Source organism: Theropithecus gelada, chromosome 3, assembly GCF_003255815.1.
Source record: "Theropithecus gelada isolate Dixy chromosome 3, Tgel_1.0, whole genome shotgun sequence".
NCBI lineage: Eukaryota > Metazoa > Chordata > Mammalia > Primates > Cercopithecidae > Theropithecus > Theropithecus gelada.
Window position 1 is genome coordinate 141,855,959 of NC_037670.1, and position 24,692 is coordinate 141,880,650.

Here is a 24,692-nt window from a genome sequence, read left to right on the forward strand (position 1 = left end):
TAAATCAGTGCTTTTTCTTCCTCTGCTACCTCCTTTCCTTCTACTCAATTTTAGTCAGTAGTAGTATCTTTTTTCAGATTTATCATTGTATTGTTAAATCTGCTTATGCTTCTGTTACTTTGTTTATTAGCTTTAAATGATACCTTTTGATTTTCAGCTTTTCTTGATAAAGTAATCAGCAAATTTCCTTTACACTCCACACTTACACCCCATTTCCTTTGTTTATTTGGTTTTTACTGCTAACTTTTCTTATTGTCGGGCATATAACAGTTCTTCAACTCTAATTCTGTCATTAGTTTTAATTTTTGTTCACAGTTATATAAATCTTTGTTCACTGATAGTCCTTTTGTACTATCATCTCTTAGATGACTGTATACTCCAAGAAAAGCTCATGGGAAAAATATTACCTGAATACATCTCTATTACCTAATCTCTACCTAATAAGATGAAGATAATGAATCTACTTTGTAGGATTTCTGTGAAGATTAAATAAATTAATATAGTTAAAGCACATAGAACAGCACTCAACACAGAGTGAGCACTCAGCAACTGTTAGCTGTTACTAACCTTTGCCATTCTTCTTCCAAACCTATTCCAACTATCTGAATCAGGTGCCCCTTCTCTGTGAACCTCTATCAAAATACTTGTCACACTATATTGTAATTGTCTCTTTTACTTTCTCTTGTATCTTTTGTGCTTAGCAGAGTACGTGGAACAGGAAATATTTTAAATATTTTCAATCAAATTAGTTAATAGGATCTTTAAAAATAAGAATATACACTTCTGCTTAGGATGATAATTAGGGGCAAGTGAATCCTGAGCGTGATTTGGTAATGACCAAATAATGATGGGTTGTATTTCCAGACTTCACTTCTAATGATGATTATGGGAGAACTGGAGCCTTCAGAGGGTAAAATTAAGCACAGTGGAAGAATTTCATTCTGTTCTCAGTTTTCCTGGATTATGCCTGGCACCATTAAAGAAAATATCATCTTTGGTGTTTCCTATGATGAATACAGATACAGAAGTGTCATCAAAGCATGCCAACTAGAAGAGGTAAGAAACTATGTGAAAAATTTTTTATTGTGCATATGAACCCTTCACACTACCCAAATTATATACTTGGCTCCATATTCAATCAGTCTACATATGCTTATGTTTCCTCTATGGGTAAGCTACTGTGAATGGATCAATTAATAAAACGCATGACCTATGCTTTAAGAAGCTTGCAAACACATAAAATAAATGCAATTTACTTTTTAAATAATGGGTTCATTTGATCACACTAAATGCATCTTATGAAATGGTGAGAATTTTGTTCATTCATTAGTGAGACAAATGTCCTCAGTGGTTATTTAAATGACATGCATATAAATGATATGTGGTATCTTTTTAAAAGATACCACAAAATATGTGTCTTTAAAAATACACTGCAAAAATTATTAAGATGATTTTAATAATTTTAATAATACTATTGCCTAATGGAATGAGCATTGATCTGCCAGCAGAGAATTAGAGGGGTAAAATTGTGATGATATTGTATCCCTGACTTTGAACAAATAACCATATAACTTCTAGTGACTGCGGTTCTTTGATGCAGAGGCAAAATGAAGATGATGCTATTACTCATTTCACAACAATATTGGAGAATGAGCTAATTATCTAAAAATTACATGAAGTATTCCAAGAGAAACCAGTATATGGATCTTGTGCTGCTCACTATGTAAATTGTGTGATGGTGGGTTCAGTAATTATTGCTGTAAATGTTAGGGCAGGGAATATGTTACTATGAAGTTTATTGGCAGTATACTCCAAACAGTATTTCTGATTCAAAAGCAATATCTTTGATAGATGGCGTTTGAAATTCCTTTATATAGTCTTTTATGAAAAAAGTTGCAGAGAAAATAAAATGTAGTTAAAAATACAGTATCCAAAAAAATGGAAAAGGGCTAACTGTGGATTAGATAGAAATGGCAATTCTTATAAAAAGGGTTGCATTCTTATATGAATGGCTCTCCATGTATATACTCAGTCATTCAACAGTTTTTTTTTAGAGCCCCATTCTTATTTTTTATACACTTTGAGAGCATAATGAAAAGAAAAGCTATCCTGCAAAAGTTTTGGACTTACTTCAGAGAGGATATACTTCATTCCTCAAAAGGCCTTCTTCCAGGAATAGTATTTCATAACCTGGAGGTTGGAAAAATCTGGATTTTATACAAAAAAATCTGAGTGTTTCTAGAGGACACAGATATTTGTCTAGGAGGAGAGTAGGTTGTAGGAGTGGTAGTACCTTGCAAGATAAATCATGGGCTTTATTTACTTATGAGTGGAAAAGTTTTGGAAGGTGCCTTGCAGACTTTTTTTGTGTTAAGTATGTGTTTTCCCATAGAAATCAATTTATAAATGGTGGTTGGATTTCCTCAAATCAACCTTTAAAAGTATATTTAGCCAAAATATAACTTAAATATATTACTAGTAATAAATTTAGTACTGTGGGTCTCTCATTCTCAAAATGAGCATTTACTAATTTCTGAACACTGTGCTAGGTCCTGGGAATACTAAGTTGAATAAGACATAGTCTATTTTCTGAAGAGTTTATAGCAGAGGCCCCTGTATTAATAATGAAGGATTGTGTGGTATGTGAATAATATATCAATAAGGTTGTTAAAAATAATGAAAAAAGGAGAAGAGGAAGAACATCTTTTTTTTTTTTTTTTCTGATTGCATGGGCATCCTTAAAATTATTTTTGAAGTGTACAATTCAGTGTTTTTTTAGCATATTGACAGGGTTGTATGATCATCACCATATTTGTGGCCCCTTGAAAAGAAATCCTGTGCCCATTAGCATTCAATTACCATTCCTTTGTAGCTAAGTCTTCCCCATTCCAGCTTTAAGCAATCACCCATCTACTTTCTGTCTCTATAAATTTGTCTCTTCTGGATGATAATATAATAGGAGTTTTTGTGCCTAAATAAGCTTCTAAAGAAGAAGAAGTTAAGGAATCATCATTCAGCAAATATTTATTAAGACTTGCTATATTTTATACAGTGTACTAGGAGTTGGAGATGAAAATATGTGTAGAACATGAATCATATACTTCAGGGGTTCGTGGACTAGTGGGAAAGACAAACATTTCAATAACAAATCAAACTGGTGATGTAATAGAAAATGACGGAGGCGTTTTTACAGGAGTAAAAGGAGGTAGCATGGACTCTATCTGGGTCTGCATGATGTGAAGAGTAACCTCCTTACACAAAGAGGCACAAGGCTAATGTCCTCTGATACAATGATTCACCATGCAATTCTAAGGGTGACAAGAATGAAACTTAGGGCCTTGAAGGAATATTTTGATTAAGAGCTGCCAATAAAGTACAGTGAAGATTAGATTGATGTGAAGAAGTAGGAGATTAATGAGTAAATGGTCACTGGCTTGTTGAGAAGATTAACTGAGATGTACATATAATGTACCTAACACAACGTCTTGTACAAAGTAGCCATTCAGTAGAGACTAGCTTGTATTATCTCCCTTTGAGGTGAAGAAAACTATTAGAAATAGTATTTCTATTACTGATAGTATTTCTTCTACTTATGCCTCCCTTTGAGGTGAAGAATACTGTTAGAAAACATGACATGGGAGAAATACCCCTGAGAGCCAGTTCTTGTTAGTGACTACTGTGCAAAAAAGATGGAGGTTGGTGTAATTAAGGAGAAGGAAAGCCATGAAGCCAAAGAATTATGAAAAAGCATCAATATGAATTTTCATGATATGAATTATGAAAAAGCATCAATGTGAATTTTATAACCACAAAGTGGTCACTTATGGTTATAAAAGGATGGTCACTTATAAATATGGTAGTTGTTCTGTGTGATACAATTTACAGAAGTTGGTATATCGTGTGGAAGAAAACAGCATAGAATCCTGAAGGTCTGAACTGTGGCCACACTGGCTCCATGCTCAAGAAATGGCAATGGGGTTGGGAGGTGATTCCACTTTATGTCCCTTTCAGACACATAAACATGACTTGTGTGAGTACCTTATGCCAGACACTATTCACTGTGTAGTGAGCATGGTGGGTATGAAACGACAACTTTATTGTCTTTTCTGTCAAAGAACTTGTAGGCTGGTTGGGGGAAGAGACCATTTCAATATGAAGTGCTGAGCTAGAGCTACCCTTAGGGCACTACAGAAGCCTAGTTGATGGTTTTTAGCCTGGCTGGACAGTTCAGGGATCTCTAAAATCAGACGCCTTGAAGAGTGAGTCGAAGACAAAAAATATATTTTGGACAGAGGAAATTGTATGAACAGAAACACAGGACATGAAACTACTTGGTTGGTGCAGGGTATCATCAGGATAGAACCAGATAGAACCAGATAGAACCAGAGTGTAAATAAGCCAGAAGGCCATGTCATGGAGGCCTTGTATAGCAGTCTCAAGAATTTGATTATGGAGAACTTTCATCAGGGGATGATGTAATCAGCTTTGAAGTGTGGATATATCACTGACTGTGATAGTGAGGAGCAGAATTAAGGTGGACATGATTAGAAGCTTTGTGAATAGCAGAAAGAACATAGATTTTGAAAGCTGACAGACTTGGGTTACTGAAGAAAGTTACTTAACCTTGCTATGTCTTGAGTTTTATCCTCTGCAGTATGGGGATAATACTGCCTATTTTGTAGAGTTTAGTGGATTATTCTGGCATATATAATATAAAATAAAAGTTATTATTATTATTGATGGTACTATTTGCTATTCTGACTAGAAGGAGAAAGACTAATAGGAAGCTATTTCAGGAATCCGGATATGGTCATGATGGACAGGAAGAGACAAGAGTTATATATAGGAATTCTGGGAAGATAAGAAATGTCATGTTTATGTACTATTTGCATCCATCAGAAAAGGCATCAGGAAAAATGATCCTTCAGGAAAGAGTGATATTTTTTCTTTAAGAAATTAGAAGAGGAGAGAAATTGGTTTGAGATTAAGGACTCCATGCATAACAAAAATTGGGAGGGAAGACAGGTAGAAATGCTATGGGGTTAGGAAGGAAAAATGCAGAGGTGAATTACTTAGAATTGAGACATCTGATCAAGACAGAGGAATCATAGCTTTTGCTAACGAAGTACTAGTGGAAGATGCCACTAGGTGAGGTTTAGTAAATAATTGTTGACTATAGGCTGCATTTAAAAAACTAAACAATTTATGCTTCTTCTTTGCCTAAGTGTCAAATAAAACATTCAGCTTTTTATTTCAAAGTATCTCTGAGTCCCCATTCCCTTTTATGTTCTGCTGACTTTTGTAACTGATTTAGGCTTCCTTAGTCATCTTATGATAGAAAAAATCACCCAGGCATTTCCTACATTTCTTGTATTTTTTAAAAATGTAATGGATGTAATGAATTTTAAGCAAATGTAATGAATACAATGAGTAACTTAGTATATGCTGTTTTCTTCTCTATACTGAATGTTTCATATATGTTCTTTTCTATGCAACTACATGGTCAATTCCTTGAAAATATCAACTCCAAAATCTTTATTTTGGTATACTCCATGTAGCACATTGAGAGAGTATTAAACTCTTGTTGGATGATTGTTTCAGAAGTGTTTTGAAGTAGGCATGTCAGTTGCAAAAATTTTGCTCAGCAAATGTTGTTCTGTCTCACAGTCTCAAGACATTGAACAGATGATTACATGGTAGCATGTGATTGCTGGGAGTAACAGATAAAAGTAACTGAAAGTGCTCAGTTATCCTGACAGTGAAAATCAAAAGTGTCCCCTATTTTCAGTGACTTAAGAGTTTCCATTTTTGTGTCTTTGGTATTGTTGTTAAATAAGTGTTCTCACCTTTGAAAAGGCCAATAAGAATTCAATACACTATAATGCCTATGTGCCAAATGAAGGTGCCCTTTTTTTTTTTTAAGTGTGGAGGAGTTTTGATCATAAGAACTTGAAATACCTACAGAATCCTTTATGGTTAAGCAGCTGGTGCCAGCACAAAATCCCTCAATATGTTCTCCATGAAGCCCTGTTCACCAAATGCAAACATTCATGATTCAGTATGTTTTCATTTTGACTGCCAAAGTTGATCTATTTCTTAATATATTACATCTAGACTTGGAACTGGAGATGAGAACAGAATATTATCTTCCTCATTTTTGTGTTTTTGTTCAACTCTAATGTCTGCAAAGCACTTGCGTATGTAATGATCCTTGATGTCATAGGAGCAGGCAGGTAAGTGTAAAGTTGTCTGGATAGGAGAAAGCACGCACAACATATTTCACATAGTTTTCTGATTTCAGTTTGTTTTTGGAAATTATTCACTCAGTGAGATAGCTTAAAGACGTTATCACGGGGAAGGGCATGGAGATAGTTCTGTGTTGATAGAAAACCTGTAATGTACAGCCATGAGTGACGAATCAGGTTCGGATTCTTCACCTTCAGTCCTCCTTTTTCATAAACAGCTCCATGTTCTGTTTTACATTTTCTACTTTAAATATAGGTTATAGAAGAATGAATTTCTAGGCAAAGTGACACTTATTTTAAAATACTATTATGTATCCCTGTGCCCATTAACTTATCCTACCATTTTTCTTCCCCTGTGTCCAAACCACCTTTAGAATCTCCTAAATATTTGTAGCTTTTGTAAACAGCACTGGAGACTTTGCTAGTTTAAAAGGAGAAATCAACATAATTAAGCCCTAGTTAATACTTTTGGAACCACGTAATGGTCTTCTTTAAGTAAGTGTCTGTCATGACAGCCATTACATATACATTATAATAAAAATTTATTTACTGTGTAAGTTGAAGAAGGTAAAATCTGGATGTAGTTTCTAAACTCTGCTTGGTAGTTTTGTACTTAAGTCACTAGAAGAAAAAAAAATTGGGAGGGAAGCTGACAAGAGTTTACTGAAAGAAAAAAATACTTGGGAGGGAAATTGGCAAGAAGTATGAAAAAGCTTGGGAGGGAAGTAAGCAAATAAATGAGTTAATGACTGTTCTGGAAAATAAATTCTATCATGCAGATATCACATGACTGATTAAATTTGAATTTGACCTCCTGCTTTCCAGGTCTGGTAAAAACTAACCTGCAAGAACTTGAAACTTAACCTTTGAATGGTCAATCCACCACTGTAGGAGAATTTATGATCGTTCAGTTGGGAGAACTGAAAATAAAAAAGTACCATAGGAATTAACATTTGCATTCACTAGCCAACACATAATGGACATCTAAAACAGGAATTTGAGGCCAGGTGTGGTGGCTCATGCCTGTAATAACAGCACTTTGGGAGGCCGAGGTGGGTGGATCACAGGAGGCCAGGATTTCAAGACCAGCCTACTAAAACACACACACACACACACACACACACACACACAAACCAGGCATGGTGGTGCACATCTGTAGTCCCAGCTACCTGGGAGGCTGAGGCATGAGAATAGCTTGAACCCAGAAGACGGAGGTTGCTGTGAACTGAGATCATGCCACTGCACTCTAACCTAAGTGACAGAGTGAGACTCTGTCTCAAAAATAAAATAAAACATATATTTGAAACACAATGAACTATGTCCCTTAAACAAGAATAAACATCACTAAATGACTGTACCTTGAACTACCTGTAATTTCTTCTGATAGGTAATTAAGCTTCAAAGCACTGACACTTATTTACTGTAATATGAAGCAATAACTTTAAAAAAAACAACAACAAAAAACTATTGAACCAGAACCAAACAGGAATGCTATAGCATTTTGTGAACTAAACTGCTATTTCATTTCATTTGAGCTCTGGAACTTGAAAATAAATGCTAGCTAACATCTGTGAACAGAACAGACCCATAAGCACTGTGCTAACCACCTTTCATGAACTGGTCATTAAATCCTCACTTTCCATTTGTCTAGTGACAGCTTCACTCGGAGTTTGCAGTCAAAGTGAAAACATGCTGAATTCCAAAAGTGTGAGCTGTGTTTTAGAAGTTAATCACAATTCTGGAACTAATTATTAGCTTAACAAATGAGAGTTCTTATGTCTTTAAAACCAAAATAGCCCTAAGTCTGTCCCTCCTAGTAAGATTTGGGTCAGTGGAACAGTAGTATATAAATATAATTATAGCTGTCTAGGAGCAAACTATCCTATGAATAGATAATAAAATTAAGACACTGAAGCCATGTTTTCATATTAAAACACAAAGTAAAACATCATTGTTTTCCAAAGGTAAAAGCCATACTGTATCATGATATATCATGATATATATATATATATGCCCGATGTTTCAACCCTCTTGAAGAATTGAGATTCTTGACTCTACACTCTTAGCGTTTTCTATATTGAACAGATGTCTAATTTAAGGAGGTCAAGAGAAATCTTACACTTATTTTTTAATGGTACCTTAGACATAGAAGGAACCTTAGAAATCTCTGGCTGATTCTTTACATCTGCAGATGATCATGTCGCTAGGCTTCTGACTCTATAGCCATAGAAAAATGTTCATGAAGACCTTTCAGGAAGGGAATGTTGGTATTTCTGAAAATTGAGTACAAGTATTCTCTAGACAAAACAGCTCTTGAAATGGTAGATTGTATTCCCATTATTATATTTCAGAACCAAGACATTAATACCTACTTTTTATTTACCAGGTTTAGTTATTATTGAATTAGATTTTATAAATTAAAGAAATAGATTTCAATAAATATCTGTTGAGTTCCTAGTACGGACACACTGTGTTTGGCACCAGGGATGTTGCCTGCAAGTATAACAGGAGTTCATATTTGTAATGAGTTTATGATTTACAGATATTTTGAGGGTGAAGATATATACATATATATGTGTATACATATATATACACACACACATATGTGTATACATATATATACACACACACATTCATTTAGTAGTATTTACTACTAAATATTTTATGAGTGCAAACTTTGAACTGGGGACTGGGTCAAACTCTAGGAACATATTTGATGACAAAGACATAATCCTGTCCTCAAGGAGCTTTCATTCTAGTAGAGAGGATGAAAACCAGTACAGTTTTGTAAGTTATATGATATTGCTTAATGTAGGGTTCTTATGTAAGTCTAGAGAAGTAGCATTTAATCTGGTCTTAGAAGGTCAGGAAAGGTTTCCTTGGAGGAAGTGACATTTAAGCTGAGAGAAGATGGATAAACAGGAGTCATCTGAGTGAACAACAGGGAGAACATTCCAGAAAGAGAACACAATGTACAAGGCCTGATGCCAAGAGAGAACATTCATTACATTGGGGAACTATAGTCAGTTCTGTGTGGTTGGGATGTAGAATGAAATGAGCCTGGACCCAAGAGAGCACTTTGCCCTGTGGGGAAGCTGTAGATATTACAGTAAGGTTGGAGTCTGGAAAAGTTTGAAGAGGCCAAGTAAGATTCCTAAGTACCCATTGGATCAAGGTCCTTAATCTTACAAAAACTTATGCAAATAAATAATAAATAGATGACAACCCAATAATCAAAAATAGACAAAACATATAAGAAGAAAATGTATTAAAAATATTCAAAGCATTCAACATATACAAATGTGTTCAATCTGATACATAATGAAAGAAAAGTATAAAACAACATTGGGCATGACTAAATAACAGTATGAGGGAGCCTGAGGAGAGGCAGCATTTGAAATTTCAGTACGGAAGAGAAAAGGGGTGACTTATAGAACAAGGAGACAGAAACCATAGAACATGTTTGGATCCTTTTCATGTGGGGACCCTTTTCTGAAGTAGGATGAATACAAGTAATGTGTGTGGATGCAAATATGAGGTAGGATGTAATGGGAAGTTGGGCAAATTCATATTTAGTCATTCATTCAAAAATACTTAATTGAGCTATTGCTGTGTGGCAAGCATCATTCTACAAATGGAGGACACAGTGGTAAGCAAGACAGTTTGTACTCTCGTGTAGCTTACCTTCCACTTTGAGAAGACAGATTACAAATAGGTTAAAAGTCAATAATACGATGTTTCAGCATTAACAATAAAAAATTAGGGTGATGTATAGAGTGCCTGGGAAAGAGCGTTCATGGACCTCTTCATTCTCTCCTCTCCTGGTGTCATAAGCTACTGCTTCATTAATGCTGCCATTTCTCTTTGTTTATGTTTCCAGTATAGTACTCACCACATTATTACTATAGAGCTACCTTATGAAGGTGAAGGTGTCCGTCTCCCTACTTCTAAAAAAAAAAAAACACCCAAAAACAAAAAAAGAGGCAGAAAGACAGAAGGTCCTCCACTAACTTTGATGTGTAACGTAACCAGTGAAATCCAATTATTTTACAGCACTCCAGCTATAGAAGAGTTTGGGAAATGTAGTGTTTAGTGTTCTAGCCTTTGTAGCACAGAAAATGCCTGGAAGGAAAGGAATTGTGTCTTCCGCAATTGCTTTTCTTTATGGGGAAGTGCTATAGCCCAAATAATATTTTAGGAATATTCATCTATTGTCAATATGCAAACTGGAAGGGGATAATGAAAATGTTCTGGTTAAAAGTTTATGAAATATTGTTATTCGCATTTTAAAGTAAAAAGGGGCAATGTTTAAGGGACTTGTTTAAGATCACAAGTCTCATAATTGGTGGCACCAGCAATACAATCCAAATCTAACTACTTATCTTTTTGCTATGCCTTATTAGTGTTCATATTAGAAAAGAAATTCTGTCTCAGACACTAATGACTTGTTCTTTGAACACCAATTACTTTAAGTTAGAACTTCATACTAGTTAATTTAATTATGGGGTCGCAGTATTATTAAACTATCAAGACTGTAAATTTTCTGTTTGTAAAGGAGATTATGATAACAAAGATTAGTGAACTAATGATATTGAGAATTCTATGACATAATTTTGGAAAATATTTGCAGGATATTTATTTTTGTGTAAATAATGCTTTCAAGCTACCGTTATCCTAAATAAGTGTATATTTGGGAAAACCACCTATTCTAACACACTTGAAATTTAAATAAGTCAGGAAATTTTTTTCCAGATCTTCTCCCAAATTATCTTCTTCTTTTTCCTCTCCTCTTGGGAAAGAATCTCTTCATGCCTCATAATATCAAATTTAAACTATGGAAGTCCAGGTGGTGGACAGTCAGCAAAGGGGAAGATGAGAAGCTTGTGTTACAAAGCCAGCTCTTGACAGAATAAGGATCTGGTAGGAACTTCAGAAGTAATGGGTAGGTAAGTATGAAGGCCAGCTGCTAAGATCTGAATTACAAAGCAGAAGACTTATTTACTAGGGAGCTGGAAAACATATTAGGAAATCCAGAGCAGGGACAAATTTCAAGATAGCACAATAATATAGCAATGAAGTACTGAGAAAAGAGGTTTTTTTTCAGGGATTGGATTTATTCTAGCATTTTAGGCAGCATTTTGGGCATTTCTAAGTGGGCAGACTTAGAGGAGGTAGTTAAGGAATTAGCAGCTGCTAAATGCCAATTCTTAGACCAGTTGAATCAAAGTCATCTAAAAAGCTTTCAGAAACCAGACTTTTTAAGGGCCATTTGAGGATTCTTAAATCTGGAGTCCAGAAATCCGTAGCTATATGAGTCTAAGGTAGAGCTAGAATAAGAAAAATAAAACAGTTTGTTTGTTTCAGGTATCTTTTCTAATATTATTTCCCTTACCCCAAACACCTTAAATCACTGCACTCTATAGCCATTCTTTTAAAAATGCTTGAATTATTCGTTTCAAAAGCAAATACAGATCTACACACATATAGAAATAAACATTAAAGAGACAAAGATATTAAACAGAGTTATATATGCTTACAAGTTCATACATATATATAAAACTGAATATTAAGTGTGATATTCGTGACAAAATCTATTAACATCCATTATGTTAGTGCTTTTTGTACCGTTTGTTGGGTCTAGTAAAAATTGCATTGGAATTTGAGTTTTCTGCTATACATTTGGTCGGTTCCTATCAGTGAAGGAAAACCCTTTTTTTATTATTATTTTTTATTTATTTATTTTATTTTTTGAGACAGAGTCTTGCTCTGTTGCCCAGGCTGGAGTGCAAAATGGCATGATCTTGGCTCACTCCAACCTCTGCCTCCCAGGTTCAAGTGATTCTCCTGCCTCAGCCTCCTGAATAGCTGGGACTACAGGCACCTGCCACCAGGTCTGGCTAATTTTTGTATTTTTAGTAGAAACGGAGTTTGCCATGTTGGCCAAGCTGGTCTTGAACTCCTGACCTCAGGTGATCTGCCTGACTCAGCCTCCCAAAGTGCTGGAATTACAGGCGTAAGTCACCACGCCTGGCCCCTTTTTATTTTTCAAGTTGATTGAAGATTCTTAGTTCTCATGCTTTCTAGTAGTGATTAATCCTTAGCCAATATTTCTATATACAGCTATCATGTTTGACTTAGGTCAACAAATGTTCTTTCCTAAAAAAACAGAATCCCAATTTTAATTTCTAAATTATTTAGTATCTATTTTCTGCTGTGAAAGTTGAATTCTGTTGATATATATCATACAGGGCCATGTAGCATTCTCAGCTACACATTCACATATATAGTAGCTGTATACAAAAATGTTTAATTCATTGTCTCTCTCGAATACTCTCTTGACTCTCTATATTCTCTCACACACTCTATTCTTCCCTTCCTCTGTTCTTTCTACCTGTTCCCTCTGCTCCTACCACACTTATTCCCCCCTTGTCCATTTTCCTTGTGCATAAAGCACAACACAAGTGCTTAGTAATTATTAAATGTTAATAACAATGACAGTAACCACCCAATGATTTAGTGTTAATGACATGCTTTATTGAATGACATTACCTCTAAAGTTCATGTTTCCTTTACCCAGCCAAGCTTCTTACACTCCTCCCTTACCACAAGCATCTATATTGTCAAGGTTGTTATAAAGAGTAACAAGCCAGCTACTAGAAAAAGGTTTATGGTATTTTCCTATCTACAAAGTCACAGGAAGCTCAAATGTACTCAGTAAATATTGCAAAATTACACAGGACCATTAAATGTAACACTTCGCCCTTTCTTTAAAGTTGTCTCTCTCTCTGTCTTTCTGTCAATATAGCAACTCCCTGTATCATTGCCCTGTTGTATTTGCAAATCAGAGTTAATAAGCTTTATATTAGCAATTACTCCTTAACAACTTCTGGTTTGTTTGGTCCAGTTGAATAATGTTAGCACTTAAAAAAATAAAATTATAAACATTTATGTGAAACGTGCATATATCATATTGGATATGTTGTTATACACTCCTTAATAATTAAGTTAATCTTTATTGCACACTTATTATAATATCACTTTGACCTTCTCTAGTACTCTTTATCTAAGTATTCTCAAGTGCTTTACAATCTCAAACAGACCCAATGTGTTGTATGCATAGAATCCTTTGAAGCTGACATTTGTCTTTCTGACCAGTTTGTTGTAAAGGAAATGAGCCAAAAAACAAGTATCTAGATGAGTAGCTCAAACATTAGTACACATAGTAATCACAGGTTAAAATGCAGATAGATTACCCTGTTGAAATTCTCATGAGTAAGAGTAGGTGAAGCATTTTAAAATAAGCTCCCCAGGTGATTCTGAAATTGGTCCAAGGACCACATATTAAGAACTAATGATCCAAATAATTTGACTTTTTATCTGTAGATTAAACCATGCTGAGAAAATTATTAAAAATTGAAATGGCAGTGGAGGATGGTTTGAAAGAAAAGGTTTTCAGGGCCCTTTCAACAAGAAAATTAATTGAACACAATATTAAAACTCTATATTTGGTTTAAGACTAAGGCTTTGTTTTTAAATCTCAGTAATTTTTATGTAACAGGTCAATTCATTCCCAGAATCTTAATTCCAATGAATGATTTCCCACAACAATTTTTGTGGATAACTCCAAGGGACCTCAAAGGAAGTTGTAGGTTGTAGTGTGAACAAAGAGAAGTGGAATTTGTCCCTGTGTGTAAGGTTTCTCTAAGTAGCACAGGCTGTCATACTGCTTTTTAAAAAAATTATGATAGCATCAAGTGGAATTAAATTTTTTAGATCATACTTTCACAGAAGGGAAAATCTACTGTGAAGGCTGGAAAACCAACACCCTTAAGATAAATATGTTACCAGATTTCAGCACCCTTAGTAATCAGCAAAGATAAATGTTTAACGTTGTGTACAAAATGAAGTGTTTTATGTTAAATCAGTTAGCGAAAGTCAAACACTAATAACGTGGTTACAAATGAACAATAAATTAGGTAACCAGAACAGGTACAGTGATTAATAGCAGGATATTGGTATTATTAATGTATTTTGTTTTAAAATAACGAACTTAATTACAATTCTCCTCATCCTACCCCCACTATTTTATTTTATTCCAGTTTCAGCAGTTTCATATTATGATCTCTGAGGCACTTATTATTAAAGTTATCCAAATGTACACATTTCTCTTTATATAAATGTTTCAGTCCAGAAAAGGAGGCCAAATACATTGCCTCAGAACATCTAATCTTTTCAGATGTGGGAATCTTTTATTTTCACACTTTTAAAGGTAATCTGTATTTCTGGTGTCTATTGTAGACAGAAAACTTTCATATGACAACACTCCTATTTTCTTAACTCCATTGATAGGGGCCAAGACAAATTCTAAGTAGAACTTTTTAGCCTGTTCTTCTTACCATCATTCTTTCACAAAACCTCCAGCTTTAGACAATTGCTATTATGAATTTGACATGTACTTTCCCAATCCATTTGCATAAATTTACACCCATATATATGTATAGTTATCTATGAATAATATTTAGTAGCTTTTTTGTGTGTGGCTTTAAAATTTACATAAATAGTATAATTTGTGCACATCCTTCTTTAATTTGCCTTCTTGGCTACTGTTATCTTTTTGGGATCTAGCTATGCTGCTGGTATATAGAATTCTATTTCATTCTTTTTTCATTGTTGTTTTGTACCCATAATGTGTCACATTTTATTTATTCCTTCTGTTACTGATGAACATTTAGATTCTTCCAGGGTTTTACTCAATACTGCAATGAAAATCTTTGAATTTTTCTCTTTTGCACATACACAAGAGACTTTTCTGACATATTATCTATAGGTGAATTGTGTGGTCACAGGATACATACACACATTTTAAATTTCACTAGATACTGCCAATTTGCACTTTGAAATAGCCATACAATTTACAGTACCACCAGCCACTTATGAAAGTTCCCATTTCTTCAAATCTTTGAAAGTTCTTGTTATTAACAGACATATTAATTCTTGCCATTCTGATTTGTAAATCAGAATCTCTATTGTTCTATCTCTAGTTCTAATTTGCAATTCTCCAATTACTTATATGATGCTATATATTTTCATGTTTGTTAATCATTCGGATTTCATATCTTTTGCCAATTATCTTTTTGATAAGTTATTGTGGCGGCCATGAGATGTGCCTTACAGAGGCCTTGCTAGAGGGAATATGATTGAATGAGAGCCCCAGATGCTGTGTATTAAAATCCTTCACTGAGTCTCAAGATTTCTCCTTGCACATGAATGAATGAGTAAAGCTGGGATACTAAAGCAGATGTGTATTTGGGAGATATGAGACTTCTTTAGTGGCTGATTACTGGCTCACAAATGACTTTGCCAAACCTTCCTTAGACTGCTCAGTGTTCTAACATCTTCTATCCAGCCTTCTACCCTTCTTTCCTTTACTAAGGGATTGAATTTACTTTGATGTTTCATAACCTCCTCTGCCTCCCTCCTTATTTCCTTTTATACCATTATTTCCCCTAATAAATCCTTGCACATTTAATACCATTTTGCCATTAGCAACTTGCAAGTCCTGTACTAACACAGTTCTGTACATTGCATTACCATCCTCTAGAGTGGGATCTTTTGTTGTAGAGAGTTTTAAAATTTTTATGTAGTCACTTTTATCCATATTTTTCTTTATGGTTTGTATTTTTGTGTCTTTTCTTTAGCATCTTTTCTAACAGAAATAATTATTATATAGATAATATATAGAATAATATAATAGAATAAATATTATTTATATTTTATAACAATGTGGTTATATATTATATAACAATATGGTTATATATGTCTAAATATTATAATAAAATTTGTTATACTTATAAAATATAAATAAATATTGTTATTTTATAACAATATAGAATAATATAATAGAATAAATATTATTCTATATTGCCAAAAGTTTGAAAGTTGCAATCATTAGAATTAGTTTTTGTATATTGTGTAAGTTAGGAATCTAATTTTATTGTTTTCCATATGGAAAGCCACTTGTCCCAATATAATTTTTTGAGTAGTCTCTCCTTCCCCTATTGTCATTTTGACATCTTTTTTCTAGGTTCTGATCTATGCATGTGTTTCTTTATGGAATAGTTGGCCCTTTGTATCTGTGAGTTTTGAATACATGGATTCAATCAACTACAGATAGAGAATATTTAGAAAAAGCATCAGAATTGAACATGTATATATATTTTGCTTGTCATTATTCCCTAAACAATATAGTATAACAACTATTTATATAGCATTTACATTGTATTAGGTATTGTAAGTAATCTAGAGATGATTTAAAGTATACAGGAAGATGTGCATATGTTATATGCAAATACTAGCCCATTTATATAAGGGTCTTGAGCATTCATGGATTTTGATATCTACAGAGAGTCCTGGAATCAATTCCCCACAGATGCCAAGGCACAACTGTATTTATTCGATCATCTACTTGTTTAATTTCACATCAGTATCTACATTTAAAATAACAATAACTTTATTCTGTATAATTTTTATTACTTAGGATTAGAGAGTTTCCTCTGGTGAGGCATCATAGTGTCTCAAGCTGACCATAAAGACAAGGGAGGGCTAGGATCAGTAAGACTGGGCAGAGGAAGATACAATAGATCTCCTATGCATGAAACAAAAGTGCAGCTCGGAAACCTGCTCTTTCATTAAGTTGTCCTCTATACCCTCACTAGATTGTAAGCTCTTGAAATCAGAGGCTATACCTTAATTGTCTCTGGTACCTACAATACCTCACTCACTGCTTGGAACATATTGCCTGCAATAATTAAGCCTGGTCTGGCTCCCAAAACATAGAGCAAATCTAACCAGAATTTACCACAGTCGCTATCCAAAATACCAATTACAGTTGACCCTGGGACAATGTGGGGGTTAGGGGTGCTGATTCCCCATGTAGTTGAACATGTTGCATAACATAATACATAACTCTTGTTATTATGTAACAGGGTTGAAGATGATAAATCTTTGGAAAGTGGGGCAAATAAATTCTTATGAATTTCATATCTTCCACATATGTTTTACTTTTTTGATAAGAAGTGGTAACCCAGTTCAGAAGGAAAATAATCATCCCCTTTTACTTATGCAGGATATTCAGTCTATCTTAGCACCATAATAGTGAATGATGGAAGTCAAGCTCTATGAATACATTCTTATGTACATATATATGGCTATATAGTATACATGCATGCACATATACATATATACACTTTCATATATGTGTATATACATGTCCATATATGTATGTATATTCAAATGTATATGTGTATATAGCCAAGTTATTGTGCAGTTGACCTTTGAACAACATGGGTTTGAACTAGCAGGTGCACTTATACATAGATTTTTTTTTTCCATTTCTGCCACCCCTAAGGTAGCAAGGCCAACTCCTCCCCTTGCTCTTCCTCCTCAGCTGACTCAACATGAAAACTATGAGGATGAAGACCTTTATGATGATTCACCTCCACTTAATCAATAGTACATACATTTCTTTTTCCCCATGGTTTTCTTAATAACATTTTCTTTTCTCTAGCTTGCCTTATTGTAATGATATAGTATATAATGCATATAACATATCAAATATGTGTTAACTGACTGCTTATGTTATCGGTAAGGCTTCTGGTCAACAGTAGACTATTGCTAGTTTAGTTTCTGGTAGTTACAAGTTATATGTGGATGTTTGACTGCATGGGGAGTCAGCACCCCAGCCCTCATGTTGTCCAAGGGTCAGTTGTAATTGGTATTTTGGATAGCAGCTGTGGTAAATTCTGGTTAGATGTACTATATTTGTAAATGAAAATCACATTGATTAAATATTATTGAGGAGAGCATTTCTAAGGGTAAAATCTTGTCTAATGCTTGAAACATCTTCAGTTTCCTGTCAGTTTAGATCTTTTTCAAGTAATTCTGAAAATCTCTCTTTTAAGCTAAATTTAACACAACCAAATAGCCAAATATTTGAGTTCCACTAATGAAGATATCTGAATTTCTGTTAAAAGTTTGAGATATATGTTAAACCCTTCTAATATAACTCTTCTTTCTCTCAGTCAAACCTTTTTTTTTTTTTCTAACAGTTGCTTTGCTTCTTCTTTCAAAGTCATGCTTCAGCAAGGTTGCTATTTAAATGTCTGACTAAGCATGTTAGCTATATGATAAGATGGCTGGATAAGAGATAAATATAGAAAATTTAGCTTTTTTTTTCTACTTGCAATAACCCTTTAGGAATTAAAATGGAAAACTAATAACTATTTGATTCATAATAGTAGCAAACCATAAAATATTTAGACAAAAATCTAAGAAATGTATAAGATATATATGGAGAAAATTGAATTGAATAAACCCTTATCGAACTACGTAAAACAAGACCTGGATTAATAGAAAGATCATGATTTTTCATAAAATTCTGCATCTTAAAAATGTGAACCCTATCCAAATATAGGCACATTTAACAAAATTATAAATACAACCCAATAATGTTGGTTTTGAAATTTTGTTAATTGGAACTTAAATTTCATATAGGAAGAAAAAATAAAAAATAAAAAATATTTAAGAGTGCATGCTTTGTATACAAATTGCCTTAATTGGAATCCTGGCTCTATCATTTATTAGCTGTGTTATCGTTGGGATGACATCCATCTTTTCTTATAGATATGCTTAAAACAGTGCCTGACATACAGTAAGCACTAAATATCCATTAGCTATTCTTCTTATTATTTATGTTATTAGTATTGTTAATATTTGTTATTATATGAGAAGACTAAATGACCAAAGAGAGTCAAGAAATTTATGAATAAGATTTATGCTTTGTCAGATATTAGAGCCATTAAAAAAAAACCCAAAGTGCCAAAAAACCTGGCAAAATGTTAATATAGGAATAAAAAAATGGATCTTAGGAAATATGAGAATATGATATATGATAGATGCTAAATGAATTCAGTAGAAAAAATATTAATTTAATAAATCATGCTTGCTATCCAAGTAAAAGAAAATGAGGTTAGATTTGTGTCTCATACCAAATATAACCATAAATTTTACCTTGATTAAATTTTTTAATTAAAAAGAGCAATAATATTTGAAAAGAAATATAGGATCCTCAATGTATATCAGTTACCTGAAGGGTGGGTAGTACTTTTCAACAAATATAGGAATTAATCACTTGGAATACTAGAAGAAAAAAAGATAGCAAACAAATACAGGAATTCCAATTTCCAGCAGATACAGTGATTTCGTGAAATGTTAACTGTGCACATGATAGATGGTCTATGGATAGTATAAAAGAGAAAAGAAAAAATGTTTTTTAACATATGCAGCAAAAAAGGTTGTTAACATCTATTACATACAAATAAAAATGAATATGTAACACAGAATTCAATAAAAATAGGCATTTCACAGGAGAGCAATTCAGATGTTCAGTATTTACAATTTCATAGGTATTAAGGAAAATACAAACTAAAATGGCAAATTACCAAAAATTGAGGTGTGATTATATTAATATCTATTGGTGGTGGTGATTATGGGGAAACAGGTACTTTCAAAACTTGCTAATGTAAATATAATTCTTTTGGTTGTTTTGTAAAGGAACCTGGCAACATCTTTTAAAAATAAAGAAAACACATACTTTTGACCTAGCCATCCCATTCATGAGAATATGTCTTAGAAAAATAAGATCACAAAATCATAGAGATTTATGTGCAATGATATTATTGGTAGGTTCTTTTATGAGGAGGAGTGTGGATAGTAAATGCCAGGGAAAGTCACATAGCACCTAATAAGTGTATTTATGAACTACAAAAGCTTACACTTTCAGTCTAGTCTAGTCCAGACTGCAAATAAATGTGAGCAAGTGAACTCAAGCACAGAATTGCTTGAAGGCAGGTTGCATCAATCTGCTTTCTTACAGTATCCTGATATTGACTTATCAAGAAAGTTACTGTGGTGTTGATTATTAAAATATTTATGTATCTAGGTATTTTTCATTCAGTAGTATGTTATTCAATTAGCAACAAGTGTAGGGATTTAAAGATATTCTTGTTTGTTTTTACTGCTGAAACATATTCTAGTGGAAATTTCAAATAAACAATTAGCCATCCTAAAAGCAAGTCACATTTTCTCAGAAAAGACAAGGTAAAGAACTTATATGTCCTCCCTCAATTCATTTATAAGAATATAAGATGAATAAAAATATCATAGCACAATTTAGCATTGTAAAATAAAATTAACTGGTCATTTCTAGTGTGGTCATGCTTGGAAGGTGAAAGAAGTCAAGATCTTGTCTGGGAACATCATGTCTACCTTGACCTCACCCTTAAGAATCCTAGCCTTTAGTTTAAAATCACATGGCTACGTACACACCAACTTCAACAACAGTACATCTGGCAAGGTCATGCAAACCTGGGACTTGAACTTCTGATTCTAAGTCCAGTGCTTTTTCTGGACATCATCTCTTGTACATTCCTTATGATGATATGCTATGTGATCAGGCCTTAAAATCTGCTTTTTTTTTTTTTTGTAAAGGCAGAATGGGGCATATTATCACGTCAGGTAAGCATTCTATTCAAGGATAAATGGAAATAAATGTCATATATAGGTCACTGATAAATATCTCATTACAAAATTATGAGAGTTACCAATGTTTGAGTAACTTAATATACAATGTTTTTACAACTGTTAAAGGAAGATATTATTATCCCCATTTTATAGATGGACAAGTTAGGGCCAGAAAAGACTTCCTCAAAGCTGTTAGTCCTGTAATGGAGACAGGGCTAGAATACAGGTCATTTTGCTCTTTGACTAATGTTACCACTCATGTTTTGTATTTTGTGTAAAGTTTTATTTCATTTTACTTTATTTATTTTTTGAGACAAGATCTTACTCTGTCACCCAGGCTGGAGTGCAGTGGAGTGATCACGGTTCATTGAAGCCTTGACCTCCTGGGTTCAAGTGACCTCTCAATCTCCAGAGTAGCTAGGGCTACAGGTGTGTGCCACCATTCCTGGCTAAATTTTGCATTTTTTGTGGAGACAGGGTTTCATTATGTTGCCCAGACTGGTCTTGCACTTCTGGGCTCAAGCGATTCACCTGCCTTGACCTCCCAAAGTGCCAGTATCACAGGCTTGAGCCACCATGTCCGGCCAAGTTTTATTTTAGAATTTAAAAAAAACAAATTTCACTTGGATTGTTACATTTTATCTCATTGCTTTATATTTATAGAATTGCTTTATAAATGCCACTTTCTTAATTTTCATAGTTAGCACTCTTTATGAAACATAAACTATTATTTGACCCAGGTTTTTTTAGAGGAATTGAATCAGAGACCTGTTAAGTAAATGAGATTTCACAATAAGCCAGACAGATCAGAGTTCAAATTCTGGGTCTCACATTATCCAATTCAATATTCCAGCTTTGTTACTTATTGAGCAACCACTACAAACACAGTTTACATGACATCTGATAGCTCTCAAAATGGATTTTACAAACATAATTCAGATTTCAACTCAGCAGTGACTCAGTAGGAAGGACACTTGGATGCATTTCTTTATGGCATTTTTCCCAGGGCACACACAACCTGGAAGATCTCCCAAGTATCAGGGAAGGTTTCACCCTGAGGAATCCCATTCCTTCTAATCTGGGACAAGGCGAAGGAGAGTAGTCTCTCATCAGCCATCTCCCCAGGCAGGCCTAGGCCCTCCTGGAATGCATGCCATGGCTTACTGACTGAAAGTGTTGAAAAGACCAGGCACTGTGGCACACTACACTATTCTTAAAATAAAAAGGAATCAGAGTAGCTTGTGGTTATAATTGAAATGGACAGAGTAACATGGTGCCAAGAAACTATTAGCAATTCCTTCCCGAAATCCCTCATTTTCTTAAAGCATTTTCTCCTTTTCCTCAACAAGGTTTAAGTTAGGATTTGAAAGATGATAAGACTAAAAGGAGGGTTGTTTCTGGTCTTTGGAGGAGTTTGATGTTCCATTCGATCAGAGTGTGCAAAGCCTGAGTTCACATGAGATCTTCTGATCTCTTTCTCTAATATTTTTCACCTTATTCATACAGGAAAAAAGGAAGGGAATACTTTATTTTCATTCTCCCTCCTCCTATTTCCTTGGCTTGTTTAAAATATAAATGTTATAGACACCTAAGATAGAAATTTGACTGAAACAGCCTCTTAATTATTTTCTTAAAAATTAATGTAATAAAATCACATTGTAGTCTTTGGACATTTAAATCTAGAAGGGATATTTTCTTTTACTTTTTTAAAAATTTAATTCAATAGTATTTGGACTACAGGTGGTTTTTTTGTTACATGGATAAGTGCTTTAGTGGTGATTTCTGAGATTTTGATATACCCGTCACCTGAGGAGTATCCACTGTACCCAATATGTAGTCTTTTATCCCTCCCCCTGTCCCACCCTTCCTCTATTGTCCCCAAAGCACATTTTATAATTCTTGTGCTTTTGCAACCTCATAGCTTAGCTCTCACTTATAAGTGAGAACGTGCGATATTTGGTTTTCCATTCCTGAATTACTTCATTCAGAATAAATTGTCTCCAGCTCCATCCAAGTTGCTGCAAAGGCCATTATTTCATTCAGTTTTTTGGCTGAATAGTATTCCATGATGTATATATGCCAGATTTTCTTTATCCACTTGTTGATTGACAGGCATTTAGGTTGGACCCATATTTTTGCAGTTATGAATTGTCCTGCTATAAATGTATGTGCATTTTTTTTTCCATACAATGACTTCTTTTCCTTTGGGTAGATACCTAGCAGTGGGATTGCTGGATCAAATGGTAGTTCTTTTAGTTCTTTAAGGAATCTCCATACTGTTTTCCACAGTGGTTGTACTAGTTTACAATCCCATCAGCAGTGTAAAACTGTTCCATTTTCAGCACATCCATGCCAACATCTATTATTTTTTGACTTTTAAATTATGGCCATTCTTGCAGGAGTAAGATTGTGGTTTTAATTTGCATTTCCCTGATAATCAGTGATGTTGAGCATTTTTTCCTGTGTTTGTAATTTGTTTGCATATCTTGAGAATTGTCTATTCTGTCTTTTGCCCACTTTTTGATGGAATTATTATTTTTTTTTCTTGCTGATTTGTTTGAGTTCCTTGTAGATCCTGGATGCTAGTCCTTTATAGGATGCATAGTTTATGGATACTTTTTCCCACTCTGTAGGTTGTCTGTTTACTCTGCTGATTATTTATTTTGCTGCACAAAAGCTTTTTAGTTTATGTCCCATCTATATATTTTTGTTTCTGTTACATTTGCTTTTGGGATCTTAGTCATGAACTTTTTGCCTAAACCAAGGACAATAAGAGTTTTTCCAATGTTATCTTCTAGAATTATGTTTTCTGGTCTTAGATTTAAGTATTTGATTCATCTTGAGTTAATTTTTGTATAAGGTGAGCGTTGAGGATCCAGTTTCATTCTTCTACATGTGACTTGCCGGTTTTCCTGGCACTATTTATTAAATAGGGTATCCTGTCCCCACTTCATGTTTTTGTATGCTTTGTCAAAGATCAGTTGGCTTTAAGTATTTGGCTTTATTTCTGGGTTCTCTATGCTGTTCCATTGGTCTACTTGCCTATTTGTGTACCAGTACCTTGCTGTTTTAGTAACTATAGCCTTGTAGTATAATTTGAAGTTGGGTAATGTGAGGCCTCCAGATTTGTTCTTTTTGCTTAGTATCCCTTTAGCTATGTGGGCTCTTTTTTAGTTGCATATGAATTTTAGGATTTTTTTCTATTTCTGTGAAGAATTATGATGGTATTTTGATGAGAATTGTATTGAATTTGTAGATTGCTTTTGGCAGTATGGTCATTTTCACAATATTGATTCTACCCATCCATGAGCATGGGATGTGTTTCCACTTCTTTGTGTCATCTGTAATTTCTTTGAGCAGCATTTTGTAGTTTTGCTTGTAGAGATCTTTAACCTCCTTGGTTAAATATATTTTCATGTATTTTATTTTATTTTATTTCATTTTTTACAGCTGTTGTAAAAGGGATTGAGTTCTTGATTTGATTCTCAGCTTGGTTGTTGTCAGCAGGGACATTTTCTAAAGTATGGACTGTAGTTCCTTATCTTCTATCTGTTTCTTATTGACACCTTCACTTTTCTTGTCCTTTTTTCCCACTATTATCTTCTTGACTCTTTAATATGTAGATATCTGCTTCTCCTGACAATTTTTGCTTTTCCAATTTTCTTTCTTTTTTTCCTCTGCACACATTTATTTATTTTCTTCTATGTAGTTCTTTATTTTTAACTTAATATTTGATTAACTTGCCTTCCCTGTCTCTCTTCCTTCTTTCCATAAATCTTCATTAGTTGCCTGTGCTAGGCTAGGATTCTATACCCTCTAAATCCATAATCTGTTTTCTATAGTCAACTGTATTATAATCATACTGTC

At 34.0% G+C, this 24,692-nt stretch overlaps 1 protein-coding gene across 1 annotated transcript in view; it reads left to right on the forward strand.

Annotated features, from left to right (window-relative positions):
- The window catches only part of CFTR (cystic fibrosis transmembrane conductance regulator), a 180,560-nt gene that overhangs the window by 75,864 nt on the left and 80,004 nt on the right, over nt 1-24,692 (forward strand). Inside the window, exon 11 of the mRNA XM_025379291.1 lies at nt 865-1,056. Coding sequence (XP_025235076.1) covers nt 865-1,056 — 192 coding nt within the window. The remainder of the gene's footprint in view (nt 1-864; nt 1,057-24,692) is intronic.